The sequence below is a fragment of the Anguilla rostrata genome, chromosome 10 (assembly GCF_018555375.3).
Source record: "Anguilla rostrata isolate EN2019 chromosome 10, ASM1855537v3, whole genome shotgun sequence".
Taxonomy (NCBI): domain Eukaryota; kingdom Metazoa; phylum Chordata; class Actinopteri; order Anguilliformes; family Anguillidae; genus Anguilla; species Anguilla rostrata.
In genome coordinates this window covers 33,472,087-33,499,391 of record NC_057942.1, presented here as the reverse complement: position 1 = coordinate 33,499,391, position 27,305 = coordinate 33,472,087, and the positions used below count along the sequence as shown (strand labels likewise).

Genomic DNA, 27,305 nt, shown 5'->3' with positions numbered 1-27,305 from the left:
TCTGAGTACTTATGAGTCCAAAATCCAAATCCACTCCGTAAAAGTTGATTTAACACTGACCTTCTTCTTAATTTTTTTTTTTTGTGTATTAACTCAAAGCTTCATTCGATCGCGGTGAAAGAAATTACAAATTCTTTGAACCATCATGAATTATTGTATTGTTATATTATGACAAGCTATTTCACCATGGCCAAAAATGCGTGAAAACATCTCTGTGTAATGTTACGTTTTAATTTTGTTGCCGTGTTCTTTAGCCAATCCTACCTTTTTGCTGTGCGTTAGGTTGCCATACGGATGCGGTAGGCTAACAGTGACCTCTATCGTCGAAAGAACGAATGTTTTGGTATGTTCTTCCACCATTTATTTATTTATTTATTTATTTATTTATTTATTAAAAACTAGACTTTTTAACACGTAAATTCAACAAAAAAGAATTAATAGCATTTTTAATGAAAGCAAACATAAGTAAGAATTAGATGTTGCAACATTGTTAATACTATTACTACTACTACTACTACTACTACTAGCCTACTACTACTACTAATAATAATAATAATAATAATAACAATAATAATAGTATAAAACAGCACTTTATCATCGTAAAACATTACCGTTGCTCAAATAAAGAAATTCATATAGGCAACTCCACTCAAAAAAATCTATTGTTCAAAGCAAACGGTGGTGTACGTGTACAGAATGTAGATGCCATTGTAGTATGGCTTTACACAAGAACAAATCCCTTCTCTTACACACGACAGCACTGTCTCTCTGCACAAGCGGAACACTTCTTAAGCGTCCTCTGGTTTGTGGACCATCCCCTATCCGTGACGCTAAAACGTGCATCATCACCAGAGAAGGATGTCTTTTTTCCTTTACTGGTTGCAGTTAGTCGGTTTTATATGCGAGGCAATGCAGGAGCCGGACGTTTTGCCTTAGGAAACATGTCGAAAGAAACATCAGTGCTCGAAGACGTCTTGCAATTTATGAAAAACCTTTAACTTTGACCAACAACAACTTTTTTTGCTTTAGTTTTTTATCACCTTGAGAAAAGAATCAACATTTTATGTATTGTTAATTTGTTTTACCTGAGTACAGGTGTAATAGAAGCGCACGTGGCAGATTGCCTAAGGTAAGACTCTTTATTGATGTAATTAGGAAAAGTGTTAACTTTTACTTCAGGAAAATTATATAAATGAGTAAATGACTTTGGGGAGGAGTAGGCTACCATATGTGTCGTTGTTTTTTCATGATACGGCTTTTACGGTCAACCCAAAGGATAACATACACACTAGAAAGGGATTGCTTACGCAAAACCAATTCGAGTGAGAGATAATTATTGATGGATCTTTTGTGTTTTACTGTATATTGTTGATATAGTGTGAAATGGCAATTTGCCATCGTTCAGTTCTTGCCAATGTTCTGTGACAAAATAAGTGATTTTGTTCCTGTTCAAATGACTCAAGGCAAAAACAGTTCTTTAATGGAACGTTTGTTCAAGTGGATTTCCCCGCTAAATTTAATCAAGCCACTATGAATGCATTAAAACAATTTAGCTCATTTAGTTAAACAATTACAAAACTATTTCAAGCTGCAGGCAATTTTAGATTTGGGAAAAATGAGATTCAACTTTCAAATCTGCATCATTGCATAGGGGGAAAGTATTGCTGACATCTCATTTGGGATTGAATTCAATAAAGCGGACTGATTTGGGCGACAGTATAGGGATTAAGGAAATCGCATCGTACTGTTAAGATCTGTAATGCATCGCAAAAGCTGTGGTCTCGTAAGATATTTTGATAGTAACACATGATGTGTTTATCTTGTATTGTCGCCCCTCTTCAGGAACTCATCTGAGGAGTACAATGAGTTCTGAACTGCTTTGGTATTCTGTTTTGTTCATTCATTTTTATTAGAATGGCGACTGGTTATCGCCATCCTTGATTAGTTCTAAATATTCTCTCTTTACGACCGCAAGGTATTGACTGTTTAAAATGAGAACAACACGTGCCCTGTAGCATTGAGAGAGAGAGAGAGAGAGAGAGAGAGAGAGAGAGAGAGAGAGAGAGAGCGAGAGAGAGAGAGTTAAATATAATACAAAAACGGAAGTTTCAACTCATCTGGATACATTTGATGTGCTTGTTCGTCACAAAAAATGAGAGCACATTTTCCGTGTTGCGCTCATGCATTTCTGACTCTTCTAATGCAAGCTTCAATGAGTGGGTTAACTCAGTAGTAGACCTTTATAAATGGAAGAAAATGAAAGCTGTCATCAACATCTTCATCAGACCAGTGACTATTGAAAGGCTACCATACCACTACCATTATTGTGGAAGGCTACCATAAAGATACATTCCAGCAGATCAAACAGAAAATAAATTACCTGTCCTTTATGATTATAGGTCATTGTCTTGCTTGAAGGATGTGTGTTCCTGTTTTTTTTTTACTGTTTTAAAAGCCACAAGAGTCTCAGTTGAGCAAGGAGGTACACCCACCGGTTATCGAGACATTGCTGGTTTAAGGGTGGGCTAAGTCATTTGCTGACAATGAATGGGGATTCATAGGGGTGGGACAACAATAGCCATTGTCCCATTAGGGGTTGGGTGGGATTAAGCTGACCATTATCCTGCGTGTTACCACTGCATTGATTCTTTCCAGTGATGTTAATGTTACAACCCTGCTCTAATTAATGATAGCACTCATAGTTAATGGTATGCTAATGAAGGGAAAGAGTGCATGCAATTCAGCTGAACAGATCCTTGCATGATTGCAGATTACATGAGAGAGAGAGAGAGAGAGAGAGAGAGAGATGGAGAGGGTGAATGAGTTTGAATGGCATTCAATTAATATATTGCTGCCTGACTAAAAAATGTTGATAATATATAGTGGTGTCGGGGACTAAATTAATTTGAGCCAGAGGAGCTTTTTAAGCAGACAGCATTTTAATGATTTCATTAATTTAATTAATGCTTATTTAATTGGTCGAGAGCATCATTACACCATTCACCCGCGTAATGAGAATTTGGTCTAGTCCATTCAGGAAATACGCGTGTTTGGAGAATGAATACATTGTCCAATTCATTGAAATGAACTTTTTCCATTAATAAACTGCTATCAAAGTTATATGTGATTAGTAATACTGAGTAGCCTTAAGTTGTCTGGAGTGCAACTTTGTATCTTAAACCAATTATATATCTGAATGGTACTAAAGTCTTTTTTAAACCACTGTTTATACTAATATGTAATTGTATATTATATCGCTTCAATCCAGATTATTATGGTATGAGAACTGTACACACACTCCAAATTCTGTGATCTGAGTTTTCACAGCTGGTCCAGGTGTATTGCCTGCACATTATAAACCAGAGGACTGTCTAGGATGAGGTAGGGGTTTCCATGCCAACTGAAATCTTCCATCACTGGGTGCCGTCATGGCCATTTACAGTACACCTGATCCCAAAGGACCCCTGAACACAGGCAGCTTTATAACTGTCTGGATTCAGTACAGGTGCTGTGATGAATACACTTAAGAATATCCCGTGTACACCACAAAGGAACCAAAAAAAAAATGATCATGTTACCCACATTGTATGTGCCAGGGCATGATATTGGATAGAATTTCTATATCCTATGAAGACAGTGAACTGGCAGTCAAGTTGGATGTTGCATGATGTGAGTCAGGAGTGAAGAAGGAGTTTGCATTTGTTTAACAGGAAGTTTTTAATTAAAAAAAAAATTGTGTGTAGGAAGCATCACAAGCTATTCTATACATGAGCAGCCTTACAGTCTAACAAAACGAAACCCAGTTGAAGCTTTTAATCAAATGTAATGTTCTGACGTGTTGTGCTGTTGTTTTCTAACTCACTGATTCAAAACCACAGAAGCAAATTAACGCTGGCATTAGAAAACGGGGAATTCTCAGCAAAACCACACACATATCTTTATTATTTTTTTCTCTTGCAATTTCTATGGAGAGAAAGATTGTCGCCATTGCTTTTGGGCCACTGTGTTTAATAGTTGTGTGGATTTAGGCTTTAGGCAACCGTATACAGTACACAAAGGACTCCCTCCAATAAAGTGGGGGGCAGCTGTTATGACTAGTAATGAGCCTCAGCAGCCACCATACTTTTAGTGACTCATTTTTTATTTTAATATTACTGCATGGAGGACAGGATAAAGTACAAATAAAAAAAAGAAAATACATAAAGGGGCATAAATTAAAGTCATGAAAACAAAGATAAGAAACGGGTAACTATATCACTCTGCTCCTCCCCCCCCCAAACCCCCTCCCCAACATCCCCAATCCTGAAGGACCCCAAGGGAACCCGAACACTCCCAAGACATCACAACAGTCATCTTATCTCAGCAGCAATACCATTCCACAGCTTGCTATTTCCCCCTGAATCTATGTGAATGTGAGCGTTTGATGACTCAATATGCACCACATCCAAAACGGATAGAGTTGACTGGCGAAGAGAGAGAGAATGTGGTGGCTTCCATTGCAGAGCGATCATTTTCTTTGCTGAAGTCAGTTTGGCGAGAAAAATGTGTAACTGACACACTGATGAACCAAGAGACTCACGCCACCACTCTGCCACCATACGTACAATATGAGTGGGGAAGACGCTGTCCGTGGTCCTGCAAGTCTCCCAGGTCACTGAATCACCCAAGGTGCTGAAGAGACAGTGGGAGGGGCGGCGAAAGGGAGAGAGATGGGAGAAAGAAGGAGAAAAAAGGGAGCAATCAAAAGCCCAAATTATTCAGGACAGGAATGGATCCTGGTGCTGTCCTTTAGACGAGACAGTAAACCAAGGCCCTGACTCAGTACCGAGATCTTAACTCCATTGTTCTGCTGCAAATCCTATTTAAACTGTCAGACTGTGTCTAGCTAGCTATGTATCCCACTACAGGCACATGTTTAGATAGACAACAACATATGGCCCCCTGCCCAGAGACAGGAAATGTGCCCTTTTGGCTGAGTGCCCTTTTATCCAACTGTCCCAGAAAAAGTGTGTGCAGGCCTCTGACCTACTGTATTCTAATGCTACAAGATATCTGAGGCTACACAATTACTTGGATTTTCTAGCCAATTAATTGCTTTAAAAAAAAAAAGAAATCAAGACCATGGCCTTTCTCTATTTTTTTGTAAGTTCTAAAAATGTATTTTTTCATTTCCTCCCCTCACTTCTCCCAAATTGAAATGTCCAGTGACATATCAGTGCACATAACGGGGTTCTGTCTTTTTGGTCGAGAGCAGACAAGCCCGTGCTCTCCTTTGAAGAGCATTACAGTACGTCGAGTGCCACTATAAATATAAAAGCACTGCCAGCTGAACTTTCCATAACCCTGCCTGATGCTAGTGCCAATTACACATAATATTGTTGGCACTGATATGGTCAAGATTCGATCCCAGTTGGGACCCATCCATGCACTGAAACAGGAAGAGTACCTTAAATGGATGAGTCACGCAAGAGGCATGGAGCCAAGGGTAAACTAAGAATGAAGTTCTAGTCAAGTACCCCAGATAGCTTTTATGATTTAACACCTGTAGCCCTTGTTTTTATTACACCATTTATCTGTGGGATGGCAGGATCTAATTGAAAAGTGATTCACAAGAATACATGCGGCCATATTCTTGCATATTACTTCATTAGATATTACTGTCATGGTGCTCTTTAAACAGGTTGGGAATGACCAAATCGCACATTTAAAAAGCACATGCTGTATCACATCAATGCGTAGTACATAAACAAGAACAGAACGTTCATGATTATGTTGTTATGTAATAAGAGCATTCATAAAAGCAAGAAGAAATAAGTGCAGTAACCTGAGATTGCTTGATGGAAACATCAGATAAATGTTATGAATAAGACTGTCTATGAGGTGTCATCAGTTACATTGAGCATCACAGCAGCTGATCGCTGTTCCAATGACACTGGACATACCTTTAAGGAAACTGTGCTACAACTATTCTTCAAAACCACATTCAATTAAATACATTAATAAAGTGTGGGGAAAAAAATGCATTTTTTCTGAAAATATATTTCTTCAAAGCTATATCTACACATTTACACCTAAATGTGTTTTTATTGTAATTTTCCCCCTAGTACAGACGAGATTCACCGCTAAACACATAACAGTTCTCACAACATGTACTTACTGTTGATTCATTTTGTTGTTTTCCAGGTCTAAAATGAATCAAAGACTCAAATGCAAAAAATCTTGCATTGACCAATTTCATTCATATCCCCTGAAATTCCCATTTTGCATTTTCTAGCTGCAAGTATAAATGACAGCAGTTTCCCTAATGTCACCATTTCATACTTAAATGCAAGTTTGTATGGTTATTTTCCCCAGAGTACAGACGAGATCCACCGCCGAACACATAACAGTTCTCACGACATGTACTTACTGTTGATTCATTTTGTTTGTTTTCCAGGTCTAAAATGAATCAAAGACCGGATTCAAACCTGACGCTGGCGGAGGGCGAAAACTGGACTTTACCCAACGCGTCCCGGGAATATGTCGGCCCGCGGTACAACATCACATACGTGGGATTTTACCTTCATCAGCCGCCGGTCATGGCGGTCTTCATCGTTTCCTACCTGCTGATTTTCCTGGTGTGCATGGTCGGGAACGGGGTGGTGTGCTTCATCGTGCTCCGCAGCAAGAACATGCGCACGGTCACCAACCTCTTCATCCTGAACCTCGCGGTCAGTGACCTTCTCGTGGGGATTTTCTGTATGCCCACAACACTGCTGGACAACATTATAACGGGTAGGTGCCGGGCTCCAGAGCATTTATGCATCATACAAATATGCATGTTGAATATATTGATCCAAAAGGGGAGAATCACAGATGTAGTGTTGGCGAACACAATAATGAACAAGAGGATGCCATGTTTAAAATTTTCGGAGGTATCCCAGGGTGTCCACATTCAAACTGAGATCACAAAGGCGATACAGCATGTATTTGTTCTTTTAATTAAGTAGTTTTATAGCTTTAGGTTAACGGCTGTTTAGAGAGATCCTAGAGATTTGCTCCATTAAACTGCATCAAAAGTCTACCCTTCTGTGAGAAAATAATTCATTCTTATGGTATCAGCAGGGAATTCAATTTTTATTTTTTGTTAAATTGGAATATTTCAGTAAGTATTTGAAAAGTGAGGTGAAGAACAAAAAAACTCCCTTATCCAGAGTGACTTACACAACTTTTAGCATTTACATTGCATCGATTTATACAGTCATATATATATATATACACTACAGCAATGCAGGTTAAGTACCTTGCTGAAGGGTACTCCTGTTCTACCCAGGAATTGAACCTGTAACCTTTGTGTTATGGCCAGCAGCCATACCTCCATGCACTCTGCTTCTGCCGAATGGCTGTGGGCTTGGTTAGTACTTGGATGGGAGACCACCAGGGAATACTGAGTTGCTGCTGGAAGTGGTGTTTGTGGGCCAGCAGGGGGCAATCTTCCCTCTGGTCAAATCAACCCCAATTCAGTGACGGGGACACTGTGCTGTAGGAGATGCCGTCTTTCGGATGAGACGTTAAACCGAGGTCCTGACTCACTGTGGTCATTAAAGATCCCATGACACTTTGCAGTTGCATACCCATTATGCTGCATTGCTGCCCTTGAGAGTGTAATTTATTCTTTAGTTGAGATGAACCCTTGGTGCCTTCGAGAAGAATCCATACTCTTAAAACAGGCTAATTTTTCGGTTGAATTAATAGCTAAATAAATGGACACTATGAAGAAAGCCATACTAAAGCTGAATTGATCCTATGTAAATTACATCAAGCCATGTCCGAGCATCGGCTGGAGCTTATTGAAATTACTGTGTGGTTACAGTATGCAATTACCCTCCAGACCATCTGAGTAAAACGGAGGGCTGGTGAATATTATTTTTTAATTGTTGGTAAAACAAGTAAAAGGCCCGGTGTTAATTGAACTCAAATAATTCAACATCCAATAGGGACCATATGTACTCTGTAAGAGTTGATTTAACACTGATCATTGTATTGTGTATTACTGGTGTTGAACCTACCTGTGCTGGGGTTCACCTGACCTAGTAAACTGCATGCCTTTTAACAGGGCTGCATAAGATGAGTTTCTGTATAGCTTTGCTTACAAATTTTGCTCTAGCTGTTTATATTCTGTAACAGGCAACAGCTGTTAAGGTGTAATGGATGATTACAATACATCTATATGAAGCACATATGTCTGCATATGTAACTGAGTTATCTCTTGTGTAACAGTCAACATGCAAACTTTGTATATACAGATGGTACTGCACATGCATTGACTGCACTTTAACCCTATATCAGTTGCTTCATTTCACATCCAATGTGGAATGAAACAATTGATATGAGGTTACATTTCAGACTGTCAGATTAAATTTGAGGGTGTTTATATCCATACTGAGTAATCCATGTAGGAAATACAGCCCTTTTTGTACATAGTCCCCCTATTTTAGGGGACCAAAAGTAATTGGACAGCTGTGTATCTTTGCATCGTTAGTTAATGCACAATACAAAAAGTGTTGATTGTAGGCGTGGCATTTGCATCTGGAGACAGTCATTCTTGCATGAATCACCTGATGTGGATCATTGTAAATACCCTCAAAAGCTGACAGACACCTCATATCCACTGTTTTAGTTTAAATCCAATAAGCTGGAGTACAGAGCCAAAACAACAAAAACGTGTTGCTGTCCAAATACTTAGACTGCACTGTATGACAGAGTGCCATGCAAATGTGGTTTGACAAAGCTGTACACTGGTCTAGGCTGTGATTATCTTAATGCTAGATAATTGTTATTTTGCTGTTCACATCACAGGCACAGATGAGGGGAAGGGGTTGACACGAAGGTAATTTGTGTCAGGTAATTTGTGTTCCATAATCATTAGTATTCTGACACATTTTTCTGAAACGTGTGGGGGAATTGCACTTAAACTACGGCTGGAAAATTGGCTTAACTTCTGCACATATAAAGATCTATTTATATTCTTGTCAAGAACGGTGCTGTATTGAGAAACTCTGATTCATCTAGCAACAACAAGCACAATCAATTCAGTTAACACTACATACTGATGGAATACCACAGCAATGTGTAGTTTTCAGGGAACTGAAATGGTAAACTGAACTTTTTGTTTTGTTTGTGGTGGCACTGTATCTTCATTTCCTCCACATCATTCATTGTTTATTAAAGCATTCATTTCTGGTGCTTTGAGAGAAGTGTTTTCTAGCACAGAAAGCATCCAGTATATCTGCCATATATCCTGTCGAAGCAATGTCCTAATGAAACTGCAAAGAAATAATATAGTCTTTGTGTCTGGTGGTCATTCCCTATTGTGGAGATTCAATAGGATGTTTTTCAGTGGTTTTGAAGTCTATATTGATATGCATAAGCCCTCCTGCAGCACCTCTTCTCTATGTAGAGATGTAATCAGGATTGTGAGGGATCCATTATATTAAAAAAACATGGTGAACATACGTTGGCTCATCTTTATGCATTTTGCATTAGCATGGGCAGAAAGGGAATGTCAGTAAGAAGAAGAAGAAGAAGAAGAAGAAGAAGAAGAAAACAGCCTAACAGTAATGTGTTTTGGCCCCATCAGCCTTCATCAGCTTTGGATATTGTGGTGCTGGGAGGGGTGATTGTGCGCTGTCCCTTCAGCACCCAGGTATTCCAACAGCCAGGGAGAGTAGCAGGACCATGGACAACTCCAGCACGCAGGGTGGCAGCTGTGGCTTGTTGTAATTAGTCCAGCTGCTACCCAATACCTAACCTTTGGTCCTTAGGAAAGAGTCTTGTTCTCAGGCCTAGTGGAGGGGCTGGTGGTTTCCGTGGTGTTTGTAGGTTTGTTTGGTCCACAATTCTTGCCTTGCCTTGGGTTTTTGTATTGTTGTTTCTCATTTTTTACTTTATGAAGCGTTTTATTAATCAGTAACTGGATTAATACAAAGTGGTGAGTATTATGTTTCATTTTTTACTTTATTTTGTCTGTTTACCACATGATACATTGTGTCACAGTAAATCAAAACAATCAAACGAAAATGGCTGGAAGTTAGTCTTTAGTACTATGTACACAGTAAATGTTCTGCGTCAAATCATACTGTACATATTCTCTTTTAGAGTTGAACTTGAACACTGGACATTTTGCTGTGTAATACAGCACTTACAGTGACTTATAGCCATTTTCAGTGTGCTCACCTGAAGCTGCAGTTGTGATCAATAGAAAGCTATTTCATTTGTGCATCAGTTTTCAGAGCTGGTCAGAGTGAGAGCAGAGCTATGCTGTGCAGTCTAAGTGCATGCCAGAGGCTAATATTTACAATGCACAACAGGTTTCCCATCTGGCACGCCCTAGAGCTGCATGATGATATATGTACCTCAAAGTCCATTGAGATTAAAGGAGAAATGTTCTTTGGCAAATGTTTAACCGCAGGAAGATTACTGCGTTGTGGTATATAGACATAATTTATCATAATTTATCGGGAGAGTTCTATATATTTGCGGATGTGTGTTATTAATCATAGTTTATAACCTTAACTCTGGTATCCATATCTGTAGACCGTGCATGAAAATATCTACTGCGAGTTGTATCATTTATTACTTTGGTTTAAATCTAAGCAAGAAAAATGTACAGAAATATTCATTTTTTATGCATAAAAAAATCATCCATGCATGATGCCAGAGAACGTATGACTCATTTATATCTGAACCCGTTAGTCATTGAAAGGGGGTGAAGAACTAGACGTGTACCTTTGAAGAGGGTATCCCTGCTGGACATTCTCCTTGCCTACTGTTGTACTAGAATCACCTGAACTGATACTTGCCATTGAACAGTACATTGAGTCTGTTAGCACTTGGCTAATTTGTGGTGGAATGTTTTTGCTCCCAAGTTCCACAGGTCTAATCCAGCATGTGTAAATTACATTATCCTGAAGCTGCCATATAAATGATTGTAGGAAAACTGGTCCGGCCTTGAGATTGTTCAGGTGTTTCTATAGCAGTTTCTGAATATGTCAGTCTTGGAGATGCTAATCCTTGGATATGCTTTCCTGATTTTGTGACACACATACATTTGTAAACTTTTCTTGTTTGCAGGGGTTCAGGATTTAACTTCTCCTCAAATACTATAGAGATAGAGATACATGTGAAAAATGCCGAAGTTGGCAGCAAAAAAAAAAAAAAAAAAATCAATTCTCACCTAGTAGTCAGCCACAGTGTCATCGATTCTAAAGTTTGTCAGTTTGGTTATACATTTTGAAATTTGTGGATATGGATTTTTTTTTTTTTTAAATAAAAAATAAAAAAAACTCACTTGAGACTATGAGCAATGATTGACTTGACCCAGTGAAGTATTGCTGTGCATTTTTATTCTTTTTATTCCATCATACAGTCATATCAGGCATCATTTGCCTTTTCACAGGGCCAAGAGCCTTAACCGTTATATGGTCAAGATTCAACATTTGTTATCTGAAGTGACCTACAGATAAATGCATAAAATGTGTTGGGTTCTTCCTCATAAAGTTTTGTGAGTGCAGTCAGTAAATATATTGTAACACTTTATATATTGTAACTGTAACAACATATTTACTTTACTTCACTCTAGTGTGTTTCTTTTGCACCTCTGCACCTTGAACTAATGCACTTGTTATACGTCGCTCTGGATAAGAGCGTCTGCTAAATGCCTGTAATGTAATGTAATGTAATATTGTAACACAGTACAAGGACTCATATGCAAATCACTTCCGTCAGACATCGAAATGTATCACACAGCTTTGACTTATATTTATTATTATATTTTCAAGAAATTCCAAATATGCACAATGCCGTATACTCTATTTCTATAAAGCCATCACAGAATCTTCCAAATCTTCCAAATAAAATATTCCAACCCATTTCATTATAAAGTTGTTATTATCATTAACTGGAATATACTATGGAATAAAGGATACAAAAGTGCCTTGGTTTGCACTGTCTAACACGATCCATTGATGACTGTATCTTGACAGCGTATGCAGGTAACTTGCCTTTCTATATATTTCTTTTAGAAATATATATTCTCAGCTGAATTACACTTTGCACTGCCTTGATCTAGTGCTACTTACTTGAGCATATTGGTTCTTTATTTTTATTTTGAAAGATGACTAAAGCAATTTTCTTAAGCACATGCTGAATAGATTCACAATAATTACAGTAATCAATTTTTTAAAAGTCCTTTTCACTTTGATCTATTGTTCCATTCTTCTGTTTTGCATTGGTTTGCGAAAAATAGTTCTGCTGCAGACCCTTAGCAGTACACATGAATAGATTCATAGAAGCATAATATGTATAAAATGGAGATTATTGCCTTTGTATTATAACTGTCATCCATTTATTTATTATAGAAAAACAGCATGTTTTTTCTTATTAACTTCTGGAAAGTGGTCCTATTATGAATGTACAATTCCATTGTGTCCAAGTTCGCAGGTTCATTAGTAAAATGGTGTTTCAAAGAACGACAGCTCATGTGGCTGGACATTTTATTTGCTTTTCCAGATAAATCAGTGGATTGTCTGCATACCCTGCCAGTTTTGAGTTTTTCCATTTACATTTAAACTGCAGAATCTGAACATATTACATAATTTTTATGCTGTGAAATGATCTCTTTAGCCATTTAATCTCTGTATATTGTTCAATGCTGCACAATTTTATGAAGTATTATTGGTTATTCCAGTGAGTTATGCTCTAGCTACCCACATATGCCAGGTACCTGTTTGAGAGATATGTGTTTATTGATTTCTCAAAAACCAGGTGGGATAAGCCTTTAACCTGATAAATGCTTTGTTACACGTTTATACTGTCGAACTGCACTATGGTCAATAAACACTAGGGTATTGGCTATACTGTCCACGTGGTGCTTTGTGCATTATTTTCCAATCACCCTGTTGAGAATGCTATCAGTTGGCTATTGGGGACAATTCTGATTTAATTTGCGTAATTGCATTGTTTTTCATGTATATAGTTTCATGGCAATGTGGGAGAACTATAGTATATTGCAGAATTGGTATGTGTTATTAACACACAGTCCATTAACATCACACTGTGTAATACAGGCCGTTGAGTGACTGCTCTGTACATTCTGTGCTGGCTGTTTTTTATTTTATTTTTATTTTTTTTTGAGCCTATTGTTCTGACTAAACAGTTGCTGCTCAAGGCATTATCATCCCACTGCTCATCCAATACTCACCATCTCCATCATCTTCATCATCAGCGGAGCCACTCGATGGAGAATTCCCTTGGAAAAAAAAGGGGTGGTATGAACTTGAAATCACTCATAAGAAAAACAAAAAGAAAAGAAAAACACAGCAAAGGCATTAATTCATTCTGATCGCATCTGATTTTTTGGAACCTAGGTTTTGATAAATTTTCAGTATATTTATTTTGAGGTCTCAGATTTAAATTGTTTAGAATTTTGTTCTGTTGGGCCCAACAACAAAGGGGAAAGGTGAAAAACAGGCTTGAAACTGATAACCACCACAGCTTTTCATTTGGCATAGGTTTTTTGTGAGGGCGGTAGTGTGGGCCTGGAGTTGGTCTTGTGACCTAAAGGTTCGATAACCCAGTCGGACACTGCCGTTGTACCCTTGAGCAAGGTACTTAGCCTGCATTGCTTCAGTATATATCTAGCTGTATAATTGGATACAATGTAAAATGTGTAATGTAATGATATGTAATGTAATGTGAGGCTTCTCCAGCCCCATTGGGCATACACTAGCCTAATAGCTGGTTGCTTATTATTCCACTAGCGTGAGACAAAGGTTGTCCAGCTGACTTGTTCTCAGAGTTGTGGATGCCGATTTATTTCCATACTCTGGTTCAGTATACAGAAATCAAAGGTACATTTCTGAGCTTTGAGTTGAAGTGAGGTTTAAACTGGAGGCTATACAAAGGACAAGAGAGATAAATGGTTTCATCTTTCTGTTAGACCTCTGTTTTATACTTCTTGGAGGAAAGAGAATAATTGACTACAAATCCCTAAGGTGACTCAGTTGCTGAGTCATTTCAGGGCTGGTTTAAGGGCAGTTATTGAGTACTTATACACCTTCTAACCTAGCAATTCAGGTTCAGGGGGTTACAAAAAAATAATAATAATTCAACCCCAACATCAAATTTAGTCAAAGCATTGGCTCGTAAATGGCATGGATAATCTTAACAATGCTGCATAATTGTATTCATGTCATATGTTCTGCAGTTCCACAATGCATCACTGATTTGTTCATGTGTCCTTTATTGACAATGGTTCTAATGAAATCCACTGCCTTTGTGAGTCTGAGCAGAACACAAATTACAGAGCACTGGTGTAAGTATTTAATGACAAAGTGGTTAGAATGTATATTTTTCAAAGCAGCAAAGAGCCACAGTTATGGCTGTAGTGTGTGTGCGTGTTTGTATGTGAGCATTATGCATTATGTATCCTAACATTTTTTTTTTCAGATGGAAGGAGAGTTGTTTACAGGTACAGACAGCAGCAGTGTTGGTTACAGGTAGAGATACAAACAGAAGCAGAGCTGGTTACAGATAGAGTTACAGATTGAAGCTGAGATGGTTACAGATAGAGTTACAGACAGAAGCAGAGCTGGTTACAGACAGAGTTACAGATAGAATCAGAGATGGTTACAGACAGAGATACGGACAGCACAGAGGCACAGATACAGGGATAAAAAGCCCAGCTGTATTGGAGGATTTGTTATTGGGTTGAGTGCTGGGTTCAAAATAAAAGTAGTAAGAAAGCACACCCCAAAAAAGGTGCTGACTAAAGGTCCATTAATTGAAAGAAAAAAGGCAAAATAGCACTCTTCTCATCATGCAGTAGAAAATATTTTTTGTTCGAAAATAATGACACGTTTCGGCAGTACGCTTTCATCAGGGTATAACAATGGTACCTGTATCAGTTCAACAGGTCATTATTTCACAAAGGGTAGAAGACTAAAAGCACAAAGAGAGCTGGGTTCCATGCAGTTTCTCCCGTGTGTGTGTTTTACAATCAGAATGCAAGCGGAGCCCTAATATGGTCTTTCTCCACAGGATGGCCCTTTGGGAGTTTGGTGTGCAAAATGAGTGGGATGGTCCAGGGAATTTCTGTGTCAGCGTCTGTTTTCACTCTGGTTGCAATTGCCGTGGACAGGTAAAGTCATTTTAACTTTCATTTTTTAACTATTTATTTATTATTGTTTTTTTCTTGAGAGACCATTTTGATCCACTGTTCTTTCATTTTCCCCAGTCCTGGTAGGCCCAGTCATGTTTGTGTGTTTGTACCACCGCCATATTGTTCTCTATCCAACTTACACACTTATTGCGTCCAAGCTGCATGTTGCTAACTGCTGCCTCTTCATACAACTCCAGAATAATAATGGAGAGTAATAATGTGCACACAGCTTGCTCAGACAAATGCTACGCACCCAGTCACCAATGAGAGCTGCTGTTGAGATGAGACAGGACATGTGTCTATTGGCTGACGCCCCTCCCTCCACGTGAAACGCTATGGCCAATCTATCATGCATAGCCCCAATGGAGTCAGGTTACACTGCCACAGTTAGGATTTGATTAATACTTTTGGGTCATAGGCTAGCTCCCCGGATATGTACTTTGTTTGGAATGCACAGGAGGGTTTTTATTATTATTCAGAATTGGATTCATATTTTCCCTATGGAAATTGATATTTGCATGACAGCAAAGGACATAAGTGCACACAGGGAGAGAAAAGTAAATAAAATTAAAGCTGGGCATGGACATATACCGATCATGGACATGTGGCGATTCATATTCCTGTCCTATTAGTAGAAATGTTTGAAAAATACTTTGCATGTATGTGTGATCTGGTTTCAGCTCATTAAAATTTAGTTTCCTGTATCTGCACTCATAGTATTTATTGTATGCCATCTCCAAGCCTGCATGTAGAACCTAGCTTGCACAGGATCAGTAATAATTGGCTGTCAAAACATTGTGACAGTGCTATGCCACCATTCTCTTAGCCATGAAGTAGGTATTAGAAAAGCAACAATAATGTTCCTCTGTTTCATAATTTGCACAGAAATACCCTGATACAGTATTTTCTGACCAAGTGTAATCTGGGTGCCACAAACCTGAAGGATGGTGCTTGAAACCTATTCAACATGTAAAGAATTTATTTAAAAAAGAAACAAATTAACCAAGTGTTATTTCTTATGTTTTCCAGGTTCAGATGCATTGTATACCCTTTCAAGCAAAAACTAACAATATCAACCTCTACCCTGATCATCGTGATTATCTGGGTCTTGGCTATTTCGATCATGTGTCCCTCTGGGGTCATGCTACAAGTGACCAAGGAACAGTCCATCCGGGTGTTTCTCGGGGATGGAAACAGGACGAACCCTTTTTACTGGTGCAGGGAAAACTGGCCGAACCAAGAGATGCGAAAGATCTACACCACCGTTCTCTTTGCCAACATTTACCTCGCCCCCCTTTCCCTGATAGTGATTATGTATGCACGTATCGGCATCACGCTTTTCAAAACGGCGGTGCCTACGGGCGGGAAGCCCGGCCAAGAGAACCGCCAGGCCGTGTCAAAGAAGAAGCAGAGAGTCATTAAGATGCTGCTCATCGTGGCTTTGCTTTTCATCCTTTCCTGGCTGCCCCTCTGGACCCTAATGATGCTGAGTGACTACGCCAGCCTCACCGAACATCAGTACAGGGTGATCAACATCTACGTCTATCCCTTCGCGCACTGGCTGGCCTTCTTCAACAGCAGCGTCAACCCCATCATCTACGGCTTCTTCAACGAGAACTTCCGAAGGGGCTTCCAGGCGGCTTTCAAGTTCCAGCTGTGCTCGGCGGACATGGGCCGCAGAAAGACGTACTCGCACAGGATCCAGGGGAACGCCGTGCTCCCGGCCAACCCGATGGCCTCCACGGAGCCTGTGTCTCTCAACAGCCTCGAGAACAACAGCACCAAGAGGAACAACCACGTGAACGAGCAAGACTTGGTCATGGAAGACCTGGATAAGGTATCGAGAAGCAATGGCGTAGAAAGCAGTTCGCTATAATAGGGGGTGCCCACATGACCACCAAACGTAATCGCTAAATCAAAGGTCCATTTTTTTTGCAGATTTTGCTAACCGGTGCCATGCTCAAACAGGAATGCTTTAATTTTGAGGGTCTTATGCAAACACACTGGATATGTTAAGCATATGTACTTACCTTACAAATAAATGCAATGGTTATTTTGGTGATTGCTGAACTTGCCAAATTATAATTTTTAATGATCTATTTTTTTATTTATATTTTACAAACAGAACAAGAACTTAATTGCCCCTAACACCCCTCCCCTCCCTTCCCTTTCCCCAGCAGTCTCCCTACCAAATCCATACCTCTTTAATTAATACAGTTCACACGCATTTCAGATAGGGTAGGGTTCAAACAATATTAAAATCTCATTTAACCCTTTGAAGAGTATGTTTATTGGAATGTTTTTCAGTGTTTCAGTGTTTTGTCAGTGTTCTAGAACTCCATTGCTTTCAGTTACCAGTAGTGATTGTTACATCAGCATTAGAATGTTCAGTTAACAACATTCTAATCTCATATTTGTGATCTTAGTCAGTAAGGGCAGGCATACATTTTACAAGTTATGGGCTTTTTTCTGATTGAGACCAGATCGTCAGAAAAATATTAGGTCTTAATGTCGCAACTCGCAAGGTATGAGATAGTGTTCCAAACCGGGTGGTTTACTGGCTCTCGATTGCTTTTTGACATGGGGTGCTGCGGGTTGAATTCGTCAGGTGTATGAGGTCATGCAATCAGATTCTGTATGTAATTCCCGTTGACCTACGGTGCTTTGCCGACTGTATCAGATCTGTAATGTTACTCTATGGCTTCAGTACATTTGTGGACAAGTCTGCATCCATAGCTAATTATTGCTACATTTTTTTTGTGAACTATAATGAATGCCAGTTCATACCGTACAGAATGTCTGCATAAGTTCTCCAAGTTAAAGTGCAAGGCAGGGATGTCCAATAGTATCTAGAAAGGCTGGTGTGGGTGCAGGTTTTTGTTTCATTCCAGCACTAAGACACCTGATTCTACTTATCAAGGTCTTAATTAAAGATCATGATTAGTTAATTATGTTCAAGCCAGTGTCATAGTGCTGGCTAACAACGAAGATCTGGACCCACACTGGTCCTTTTCAGATAAGAATGGACACCCCTGGTGTAAGAATTAAAATGTGTCTGAATGAACGCATTGCAAGAGAACACAAATGCAAATGTGTTTCAGTGCAATTCTCATTTGTATAATGGATTTTATGTCCACCAGTGGCTCAGCTATTTAGCAGCTGAGTGACACTCGTTTTATATATAAAATCAGTATCAATTGATTTTTAGTTTCCTCAGGATCATTTTCATGTGTCATATGCTCTAGCAATTATGTAAATCAAAATAATTATGTTCATTTAACCATTATTAAAAGACCAAAGCTAAACAGAATATTAAATAGAGTCATCAATTTTATTTTACTTTCTCTGATGGAAAACTAGAGCAATACATTTGTTTATGTGTTTCAGTAACTTGCATTATATTGGGTTGTTAATGCATTTAGCATGGTTTGAACACCAACATAAAATTTACTATTGTTGCTGAGAATTGTTTCTTTGCTTCAGAATAGCAATACTTGGCTGAGTGGTAAGCTTTTTATGGCAATACTAAAAACCACGTTTCACCTCAAACCAATAGCATACGCCTATAAAGCTCATAGCACAGTCAGATAAAATGGTACTCATGCCATTTACGAGGCTAGCAACATGTTCTGTAACATTTATTTGAAATAAATCTTGATTATAACGATGCAGGATCAGATATTTGGCAGGTGTTATAGCTGAATTTTTTTTTGTTCAGCTATAATTTTCGGTATTACTGGCTTAAATTATTCAAGCCCCAAATATGGATGAAAATGAACCAATTAAATAAAATAATCTCAGCAGATGGTGGCATTTAGTGCTTTTGCTTGTATGGTGCATATTACTGGCATAATTCATCAACAGGACTCCTATTAGGATTTTGAGAGCTTTATAGAAACACAGAGCTTGTTTATTTATATCAATTCAGTACATATATTCATATCTATTCATCTTTATGACATCTTTCAATTAATGCTGTAGAGAGAACTATTTAGATAATATAATATATATATAATAAAGATCAGTTAATTTGACAGAAAAATGCTCCCCCCAGTACATTTTTCACTGAGGCTATATGTAATGTAACGGGTTTTTACGGTATGTATCAAAAGACTTGCTTCATTAATAATGGAGAGGAATAGATGTGAATGTGACCAGAATTACCCAAACTGATTATGCTAGTACTGCTTTACCACTGCATTACACAGTGACAGAGGTATTCACTGTGTCATCTGACTGACAATTGAGCTCAGCGAAGCCCTCTCTGAAAAACATCTGACTGGAATTTTTAAAGAACATTTATGAAACCACCAATACACAGCCCATCTGTTTTATCCGATTACCCAAATTATGATGCAAAAGGCATCGCAGTTTTTAAAATTGATTTTTGTCTCTTGAGTAATTTCAAATATATGAGGCCACATGTTCCTATTGACAGATTGCTCTACTTGTGTATGCCCTGGTCTTTACTTATTTCAGCACTGTAGAATTAACTTGGGCATTGCCCACTGAATTTCACACCTTTTATAAAGATGAACAGAAAAGATTGTATAAAATTAATAATACAGTAGGACTGAGCTGTATTTTAATTCTCAAAAGTTAAAAATACTTTACTGTAATAATGATTCTGTGGAGTCAACTGAAGTAACACTTCTAAAATCACATAATTATGTCCCAAAAAATGTCATTCCCCTCACTTCACATGGATTAGCCTACCTAATCACCATCTAGTGTTTTATCAGATCTGTAAAAATATTTGAGGGGAAGCTTGATCATTCCTCCATATATCAAGCCATCCCCCAATCCCCCGAAAAAGTATATCGGCCCCCACTTTGTGGAAATTGAAAACAGTGATATAAACCTGTCACTTCTGAAGTTTAATGGCTGCATTTTCAATCTCGTATCGTACCTTTCACATTGTTATCTTGATGTCTGGCAGTGTCGTGTGAAGGCATGATGAGGCCTGATCTGGAGAGATGATCACAGCATCTCTCCAGATCAGAATGATAGAAGGACAGTTAGAAAATGGAAGGACAGTCGGAAGGCTATTTATTAAACCCCCTAAGAGCTTGTGCTGTTCTTGGTAAGCCCTCAGAAATAACTTGAGTCTGAGGGAGGAATGTCTTTAAGTGAGACAAAGTCGCTGGATTGCTATCACTGGGAAGAATTAAGAGTGTCTTAATATTGGCCTGCATCTGAAGCAGTTTTCTTGCATTGTAGCATTTGTCTATTGCCAGTTCTATAGTGGTTCAAATCTTAATGATCAACCCTTTTCAGTAAAATCAAATACAGTACATGCATGTGCGAAGTGTTGACTGTGTGCATGGTGAACTTGAAAAAAGCTCACCAAAACAAGCATCATTTTCTAAAAGTAGCACAGAGACATTAATAATATTTATTCTTTATGCGTACATGAACTTCTCATGCGATGGTTTGCATCTTCTTTATTTGTGCTGGCCTTTGTTTACATAAAAAAATAAAATAAAATAAAGAATTGCATCGGCAATGTATCCAAAGATCACAACATCAGAACAGAAACCATTTGAGTAATTTCATAGGCAGCCTGAGAGAAGGCAACCATCATATGCAAAGAGTGTGTGAAGAATAGTTTGATGCACTAGGTGCACAGGACTTGAATCACAAACAAAGGCACTACAGTGCTCTGAAAGCAGAATACGGGGCTTCTCTGATAAAGGCTTTAATTAAAATGGGCCATTTACTGCGGGAAGACATAGCTCAGGAGGTAAGAGCGATTGTCTGGCAGTCGGAGGGTTGCCGGTTCAAACCCCGCCCTGGGCCTGTAGAAGTGTCCTTGAGCAAGACACCTAACCCCTAACTGCTCTGGTAAATGAGAGGCATCAATTATAAAGCGCTTTGGATAAAAGTGCTATATAAATGCAGTCCATTTCTCACAAGTTTTTGTTTTTCTTGACAAACCCAGTGTGGCAAGTTCAACTATCACCTAAATGGCTGAAACAGCTATATTGCCTGTGTTTATTTGTATGTAAAAGCTAAATAAGAATGTTGATCATCATGCATCTTGGCAAAAATCAGATTTAGAAATGAGGGATTGTGTTATTTTTATGAGTTCAAATTCAGAGACTGTTTAACAGCTGTGCCATAACAAGAAACTTTTATTTTAAGAAAGTGTCCTGATCAGCTATCTTAAAATATGATGTGACATTAAAGAATTAAAGTACCTGATAAATGCTCATAAGGGTATCACTACACACTAATGAACAGAGCTGTGAAATACCAGGGACAAACTAGGTATAGCATTTCTTCATAATCAGAGGTAATTCCTCATACTGGATCACAGTGCATGTGGTTTAAATTTGGAGTGAAAGACAGAATGTCAGAAATGGGAATTGATGTTTCCAAAGAGCAGAGAGACTGTGGATATTTTAAGAAGCCAAGATGACTCAACAAGCGAGGCAAGTGGTATCCTTCTCAAGCACACAATCGGACATTGTACTGACAGGTGGTAACAACATTTTTGGATTTTTCGAGGGGAAGGAGAGACTTGGAAATGAAATTGCCCTTGTGATTGGAATTGGGGGGGACTGTTATTGATTTTGACTATTTTGCAGACAGTTAAGCGGAGCCTTGAAGTCATGGCAGCCTTTGTATTTCTGATTTAGGGCTTTGAAATTATTTATTTTTTATTTTTACTGGGTTAAATCAAAGGGAAGACTTTCTTTTTCACAGATTAAACTGACACTTTTGCAAGGTAACAAATAGTAGCTCGACAGAACTGTAATGTGCTATTGGATTTGATAATGCATTACAGTACTGTCTGGCAGTAAGGGTTTGCCAGTAGCGAGAGGACAAACAGCGAACTAAATGCTTTCTTTTATGTGTTACTTTTTCCTCAGTATTATGTGGTCCCATGAACTCATTACATTGCAGATCAAATGAAAAGAGGGCTTTGTTGGTCATTTGAATGTAGATTAGTCCTGAATGATATTTTTTCCCATCTATCTTGGCAGGTTATTTACGACCTATGAGAAGAAAAGATGGTGAAGGTAAAGGTTTATAGAGGAAAAATACATTTTCGCCATTGTGGGTGTCCAGTGAAATTCAGACAGACTACAGTGCCTCTGAACAGACCCAGACTTGCAATGTGTGAACAAATGTTTGTACTGAACAAGCCAGCGATCCATTTAAGAGCTCTGTGTATTTTTAGGGTTGCAAGAACTGTGCGATACAAACTTTATGGACCTTAATTTTATAGTTTGTAATTGGTCTTCGGCGAGAAGGCAGTGATTTAACATTGTGAATAATATTAAAAGGAGGTGGTAAATGAGAGTAAGAATGTCAGATGCTATGCATCATGTTTATTTCTGTCATGATAATTACTGCATGTATTAAGCTCAAGCATTATGTTGTTAATTGTAAAATTTGATCATTGAAATTGTTATGTCTGATTTAAAAAAAAATTAAAAATATATATATTTACTTGTAGGGCTTGAAAAATACAATTAATATCACAATTCCCAAGTATTATGATGTTAATTGTACAATCTGATAATTGAAGATGTTATGTCTGCTTTAAAAAAAAGAAATATACTTAATTGTATGGCTTGATGAATAAAATCGATGTAGCTATTGGGATTTTATTATTTTTTACATATGATGTAACGTGTGCAGTCTAGGGTGGAGTCAGTTATTTTGAATAAATATAGAGTAACATTGCATGTAATTAACATTCATTTGTAATGCGGCACAAGTTCATATTGTACTTGTTTTTGATCAAAGTTTAAATAATGCCAATTCATGAGAACATTGACTGTGTCAATAGATTTTGGTCTACACAGTGTCTTGATGGCAGAACGTATTTTTGGTTTGTTAGATGTCTGCAGTTTAAGAGGTCTTATCTGTATATTGAACACTTTCTTTGCTGCTCAATCTGGAAACTATGTTTCTAATTGCCTACGTTTGAAGCTTTGCAGTTTTTTGGACAGTGTTTCCCTTCAGTGCGACCTCTATTATTTCTTCTTGTAAAACTGCAATGTACAACAACAAATATGTTCCTTAAATAAAAATGGAAAAGTACTTTCCAAAACAAAAACATGCCAAGCGTGTAATGACTAGTGTCTGACTAGTAACAGTGGTACTTACTTGGAAGTAACAACATCTGGAGAACAGATGCCCCTTCCTCACAGATGTTATATGCAATGTCTGACACTCTACTATTGTAGGACCAGAGAAATTGTATCCTGCCTATGAAGATGCTCAGCCACAGTCAACTAATGATGTTGCAGGAAAATGAAGCTATTTTTCAGAGGTAAGGTAAACCACTAACAACACAAGAATGATCAATATTCAGTCTATTATTAATTTTAATCCATATCAGTCATTGTGTCAATGTGTCTTGATTACCCAATATAGTTTAAAAGCCCTTGCCTACGCATAGGCACTTCATGCAATACCTTGTGGCAAGTGTGACGCATAATCTCGTGGCTCTTCCTATTGGTTGTTATTTTTATTTGCAGAAGAACAGAAGACCCATGTGATTTGCAGGAACTTGAGTACTGACATTTTTCCTATTGTGTAATGAAATCATCCTTAATCTCAGTCCATCTTATCCTCTGTCTTTAAGGAGAAGTCAGTTTAAGTCGCTTGGGAATTGTCTATAAACACTGCATAGAGTCTCTTTGGAACATGTGGTGTTTTCAGCAAGAAAGGGAAAGCTTCTGCCTTTGTGTGTGTGTGTGTGTGTGTCTGTGCATGTGTGCCTGCCTGCGTGTCTGCATGCGTGAGTGTGTCTGTCTGTGTGTGTGTGTTTGTGTATGTGTCTGTGTGTGCCTGCATGTCTGCATGCATGAGTGTGTCCGTCTGCGTGTATGTGTGTGTGTGAGAGAGATATGTTTAAATGAAGATAAGCAGCAGTGGAAGAGGAGGATGGTTATAGATGATGATAAGCTGAAGAGTGTCTGCTCCCTTAACATTCACCAGGTGAAAAGGTACTCACTCTATTCAGGTTCCATAGGGAGAGGTTCCAGCCTTGGCTATGCCATTAGCTATGTCCACATATGTGATACACAGCTGATCATGTGGCAACCAGGGGAATGGTGACAGCTGAAGACATGATTAATGGCCTTTAGAAATGGTGTCCCCAGGGTTGCAATGTACTGCTGGAGAGACAATGCTCTTATAACCATGAGCAACAGTCAAGGCACCTAACCTGAATTTCATTGGCAAACATTTTATTCAATAAGTTGACCATACAGGGTTTAGAATGATAGCTGTAAATAAGAGGAAAAATGGGGGTGGGGAGTTATAGAACCTTAGATTAATAAATTCAGCAGATACTCTTATTTTGATTTACTTACATGGCATTTTTTCTTTACAAACAATCAATTTAAACAGCTGGTTAATTAGCAAAGCAATCACAGTTCTTCAGTACCTTGCTCAAGGGTACGAAGTCAATGACCCTCCTGAGAATCAAATCTGCCATTTGGGACTTGTAAGTCCAGTTCCTTAACCATTAAGCTGCAACCATTATACTACACCGGTACTTTTTACAGACTCTGAATTAGCTGTCGACCCTCCTATTAGGCACTATTTATTGAGTAATTTCATTTTGTCACCATCAGCAAATTTACAAAATATATATAAATAACATAAATACAGTGTGTGTGTGTGTGTGCATGTGCTTGTGTGTGCATGTGTGTGTGCATGAGCATGCATGCGCGCATGTGTGCGTATGTGTGTGTGTGTGCATTTGTTTGTGCATGTGCTTGTGTGTGTTTGTGCATGTGTGTGTGTGTGCATAAGCGTGCATGTGTGCGTTTGTGTGTGTGTGCCCATGCCTGTGTGAAATTGCGCGTGTGTGCATGAATGCGTGTACGTGTGCATGTGTGTTTGTGTGTGTGCGTGCATGCGTACATGTGTGTGTGTGTGCGTGTGTGTATAAGCTTATTGCTCAGGGATTGGTTTATCACACTACTCGGTAGGATATTGCTGTTGGCTTTGTGCACCCTCATCACGTCTTAGCCTGTTTGTACTCTTGTCTAACACATTCTATATTTGAAAGGTGTTGTCTGCAGCCAGTTCCCTTGCCTTGAGTAATTTACTGGGCGAACTTATGAGTGTTATATAACACTCTAACGAGTATTATATAATAATAACCATATAATTGTGTAGGTCAAATGTAGCAATGAATGAAAGCTCAAAATATATGTAGGAAAGCATTTTAGTAATTTTTTCAGTGAAATATGCATTACAGTCCTGTACAGTACTTTTTTTTCCCGCTTCTTAGATTTGGAATTGATTCAATCAATTACATTTTTTCTCACAATTAATTGGATGCAATTTTGTGTTGTTAATTTACAAATAATACATTTTCATTGATCTGTGAATATATTTTACTGAATCTGACCAAAATAATAAAAAATAAAAAAACTAATTAAGCTTGCCTGAAAGTCATAGTAGAGAGTAAAATTGCACTCTAACAAATGAATCAAAACTGTTTTTGTTTGACAATTCCATGAAACTGGAGATGTTAGCCTTAGACACTCACTGTTATCCGTCTTAAGTGCTACAATCTTTCTGTCATCAGTGTTCAACGATGCAGAATTAACTTCAGAAGGTCAGAAAGCAAACTACAATAATTGAACCACATTGGTTAATGGGATTTTCAAGGCAATGGCAACCATGTATACAGTAAATTCTGCTGTGATAATTAAAATCTAAATGTGTTGATATGTTAATTAAATTAATTTAATTAATTATAATTAAACTCTAACTCTGACCATAGTGGACTCAAACTCTGTAAGAGTAGATTCATTTATTTATTCTGCATATGCTTGCACATACTTGTTTTTATTTTTCGGATGGTTGTCTGCATTTTATTCATTTTATAGAGAGGAAATGACTGACAGTTTTACACAGGGCAGCTTTGCACACAAATTGAGTCTTATCTGTCCATTGCATACACCTATTCAGCTCCCTCTTCTAGTCTCTTCCGCATTCATTTTGTGGTCTAGTAAAAACTGCTTTAACTCAGGAATCTCTGTCCTTCTCAAACAGAACTGGAAGGTCATTGAAGAAATCAGGTACATGTATTATACCATGCATTGCCTGGAGCATATTTTGTGCTCATGTTAATAATTAATAATGATCCATGCGATGTTAACGGAATGAAATGATAGCCTTCACTGTATGTTTTACAGACTTCTTGTTGACTTTTGAAATTGTTTGCGGCTAATGGTACCATTTCAGAAAATAAATAAATTTTGTCTGTATGTTTCTGTGGAACATCACTGTGTCTATCAACTGAAGGTGGAATTGTCCTTGACTGGCCTTGTGTCACACCATGTAATCTATAGACTTGGAAGGGAAGAAAAACGCTTAACACTTTTTCAAGGTCAGTGTTCTAGAATTCCATTGTTTTCAATTACCAAGTATTGACAGTTACATCAGAATTAGAATGTTCAGTTAAAAAGATTATCATTTGTAATCTTACTCCTCAGTGGGTTCAAATATAATGTAATTGTTAAGATGCATAATTAAAAGCTTTTGGGGAAGCTTATATCAGACTTCTTTAAAATGTGTATAATAAGAAATAAAGATGTACATTTGCTGAAAAAAAATATTTCTGATATTTAAGTGAACATTATTGCTAACTGAGCACCTTTAACAACACTTCTTAGAAGAACCTCAAATTCACTTTTTAATTTCTGAGAGGAATAATAAATAAGGGGCAGAAATCAGTTTTTTTCTCTCAGTTTTCACTTTCCCTGGAGATTTTCTGTGAAATAAATTCTGCATGAAGTGATTTGGAATATTCAACAAGTAAGCCCCCATTTCACATATTTACTCTGGATCTTGTAGTGTTCTTGCTTTGGGGTTGCAGAAATGTCTGGTCAGTGTCTGGCTCTGTATAGTTCTGTTTAAAGCAGTGATCTTGAAGGATGACTGCATTGGCATCTCTCACCCAACAAATATAAGGCAAGCATTGTTGAGGAAAATGTCAACCTGAACAAAAACATATCCTACGACACTATCAGTACATTTGGTAATGTCTTTTAAAGTTCCCTGTCCTTACCTCTCCTGAAGAAACGGAGCCAATGACTCGAAATATCTGTGATATTCAACGGGT

At 38.1% G+C, this 27,305-nt stretch overlaps 1 protein-coding gene across 2 annotated transcripts; it reads left to right on the top strand.

Moving 5' to 3' along the window:
* Window positions 1-808: 808 nt before the first annotated feature.
* On the top strand, window positions 809-23,272 carry npffr2a (neuropeptide FF receptor 2a). Of its 2 annotated transcripts, XM_064296617.1 has the most exons (5): window positions 809-1,129; window positions 6,437-6,774; window positions 15,079-15,178; window positions 16,229-17,036; window positions 22,189-23,272. In XM_064296617.1, the coding sequence occupies exons 2-5, from the start codon at window positions 6,444-6,446 to the stop codon at window positions 22,204-22,206; spliced, it is 1,257 nt and encodes a 418-aa protein (XP_064152687.1). In that variant the 5' UTR covers window positions 809-1,129; window positions 6,437-6,443; the 3' UTR covers window positions 22,207-23,272. The 2 variants fall into 2 exon arrangements, with proteins under 2 accessions (XP_064152687.1, XP_064152686.1); XM_064296616.1 differs by lacking the exon at window positions 22,189-23,272 and having other exon boundaries at window positions 810-1,129; window positions 16,229-21,664.
* Window positions 23,273-27,305: the final 4,033 nt, after the last annotated feature.

What these genes read in the sequence shown, in the direction of transcription:
- npffr2a (XM_064296616.1), top strand. Translation starts at nt 6,444, where the DNA reads ATGAATCAAAGACCGGATTCAAACCTGACGCTGGCGGAGGGCGAAAAC. An exon ending in GCTGGACAACATTATAACGG is followed by an intron (nt 6,775 to 15,078) that starts GTAGGTGCCGGG and finishes CTTTCTCCACAG; the next exon opens with GATGGCCCTTTGGGAGTTTG. An exon ending in GTTGCAATTGCCGTGGACAG is followed by an intron (nt 15,179 to 16,228) that starts GTAAAGTCATTT and finishes TATGTTTTCCAG; the next exon opens with GTTCAGATGCATTGTATACC.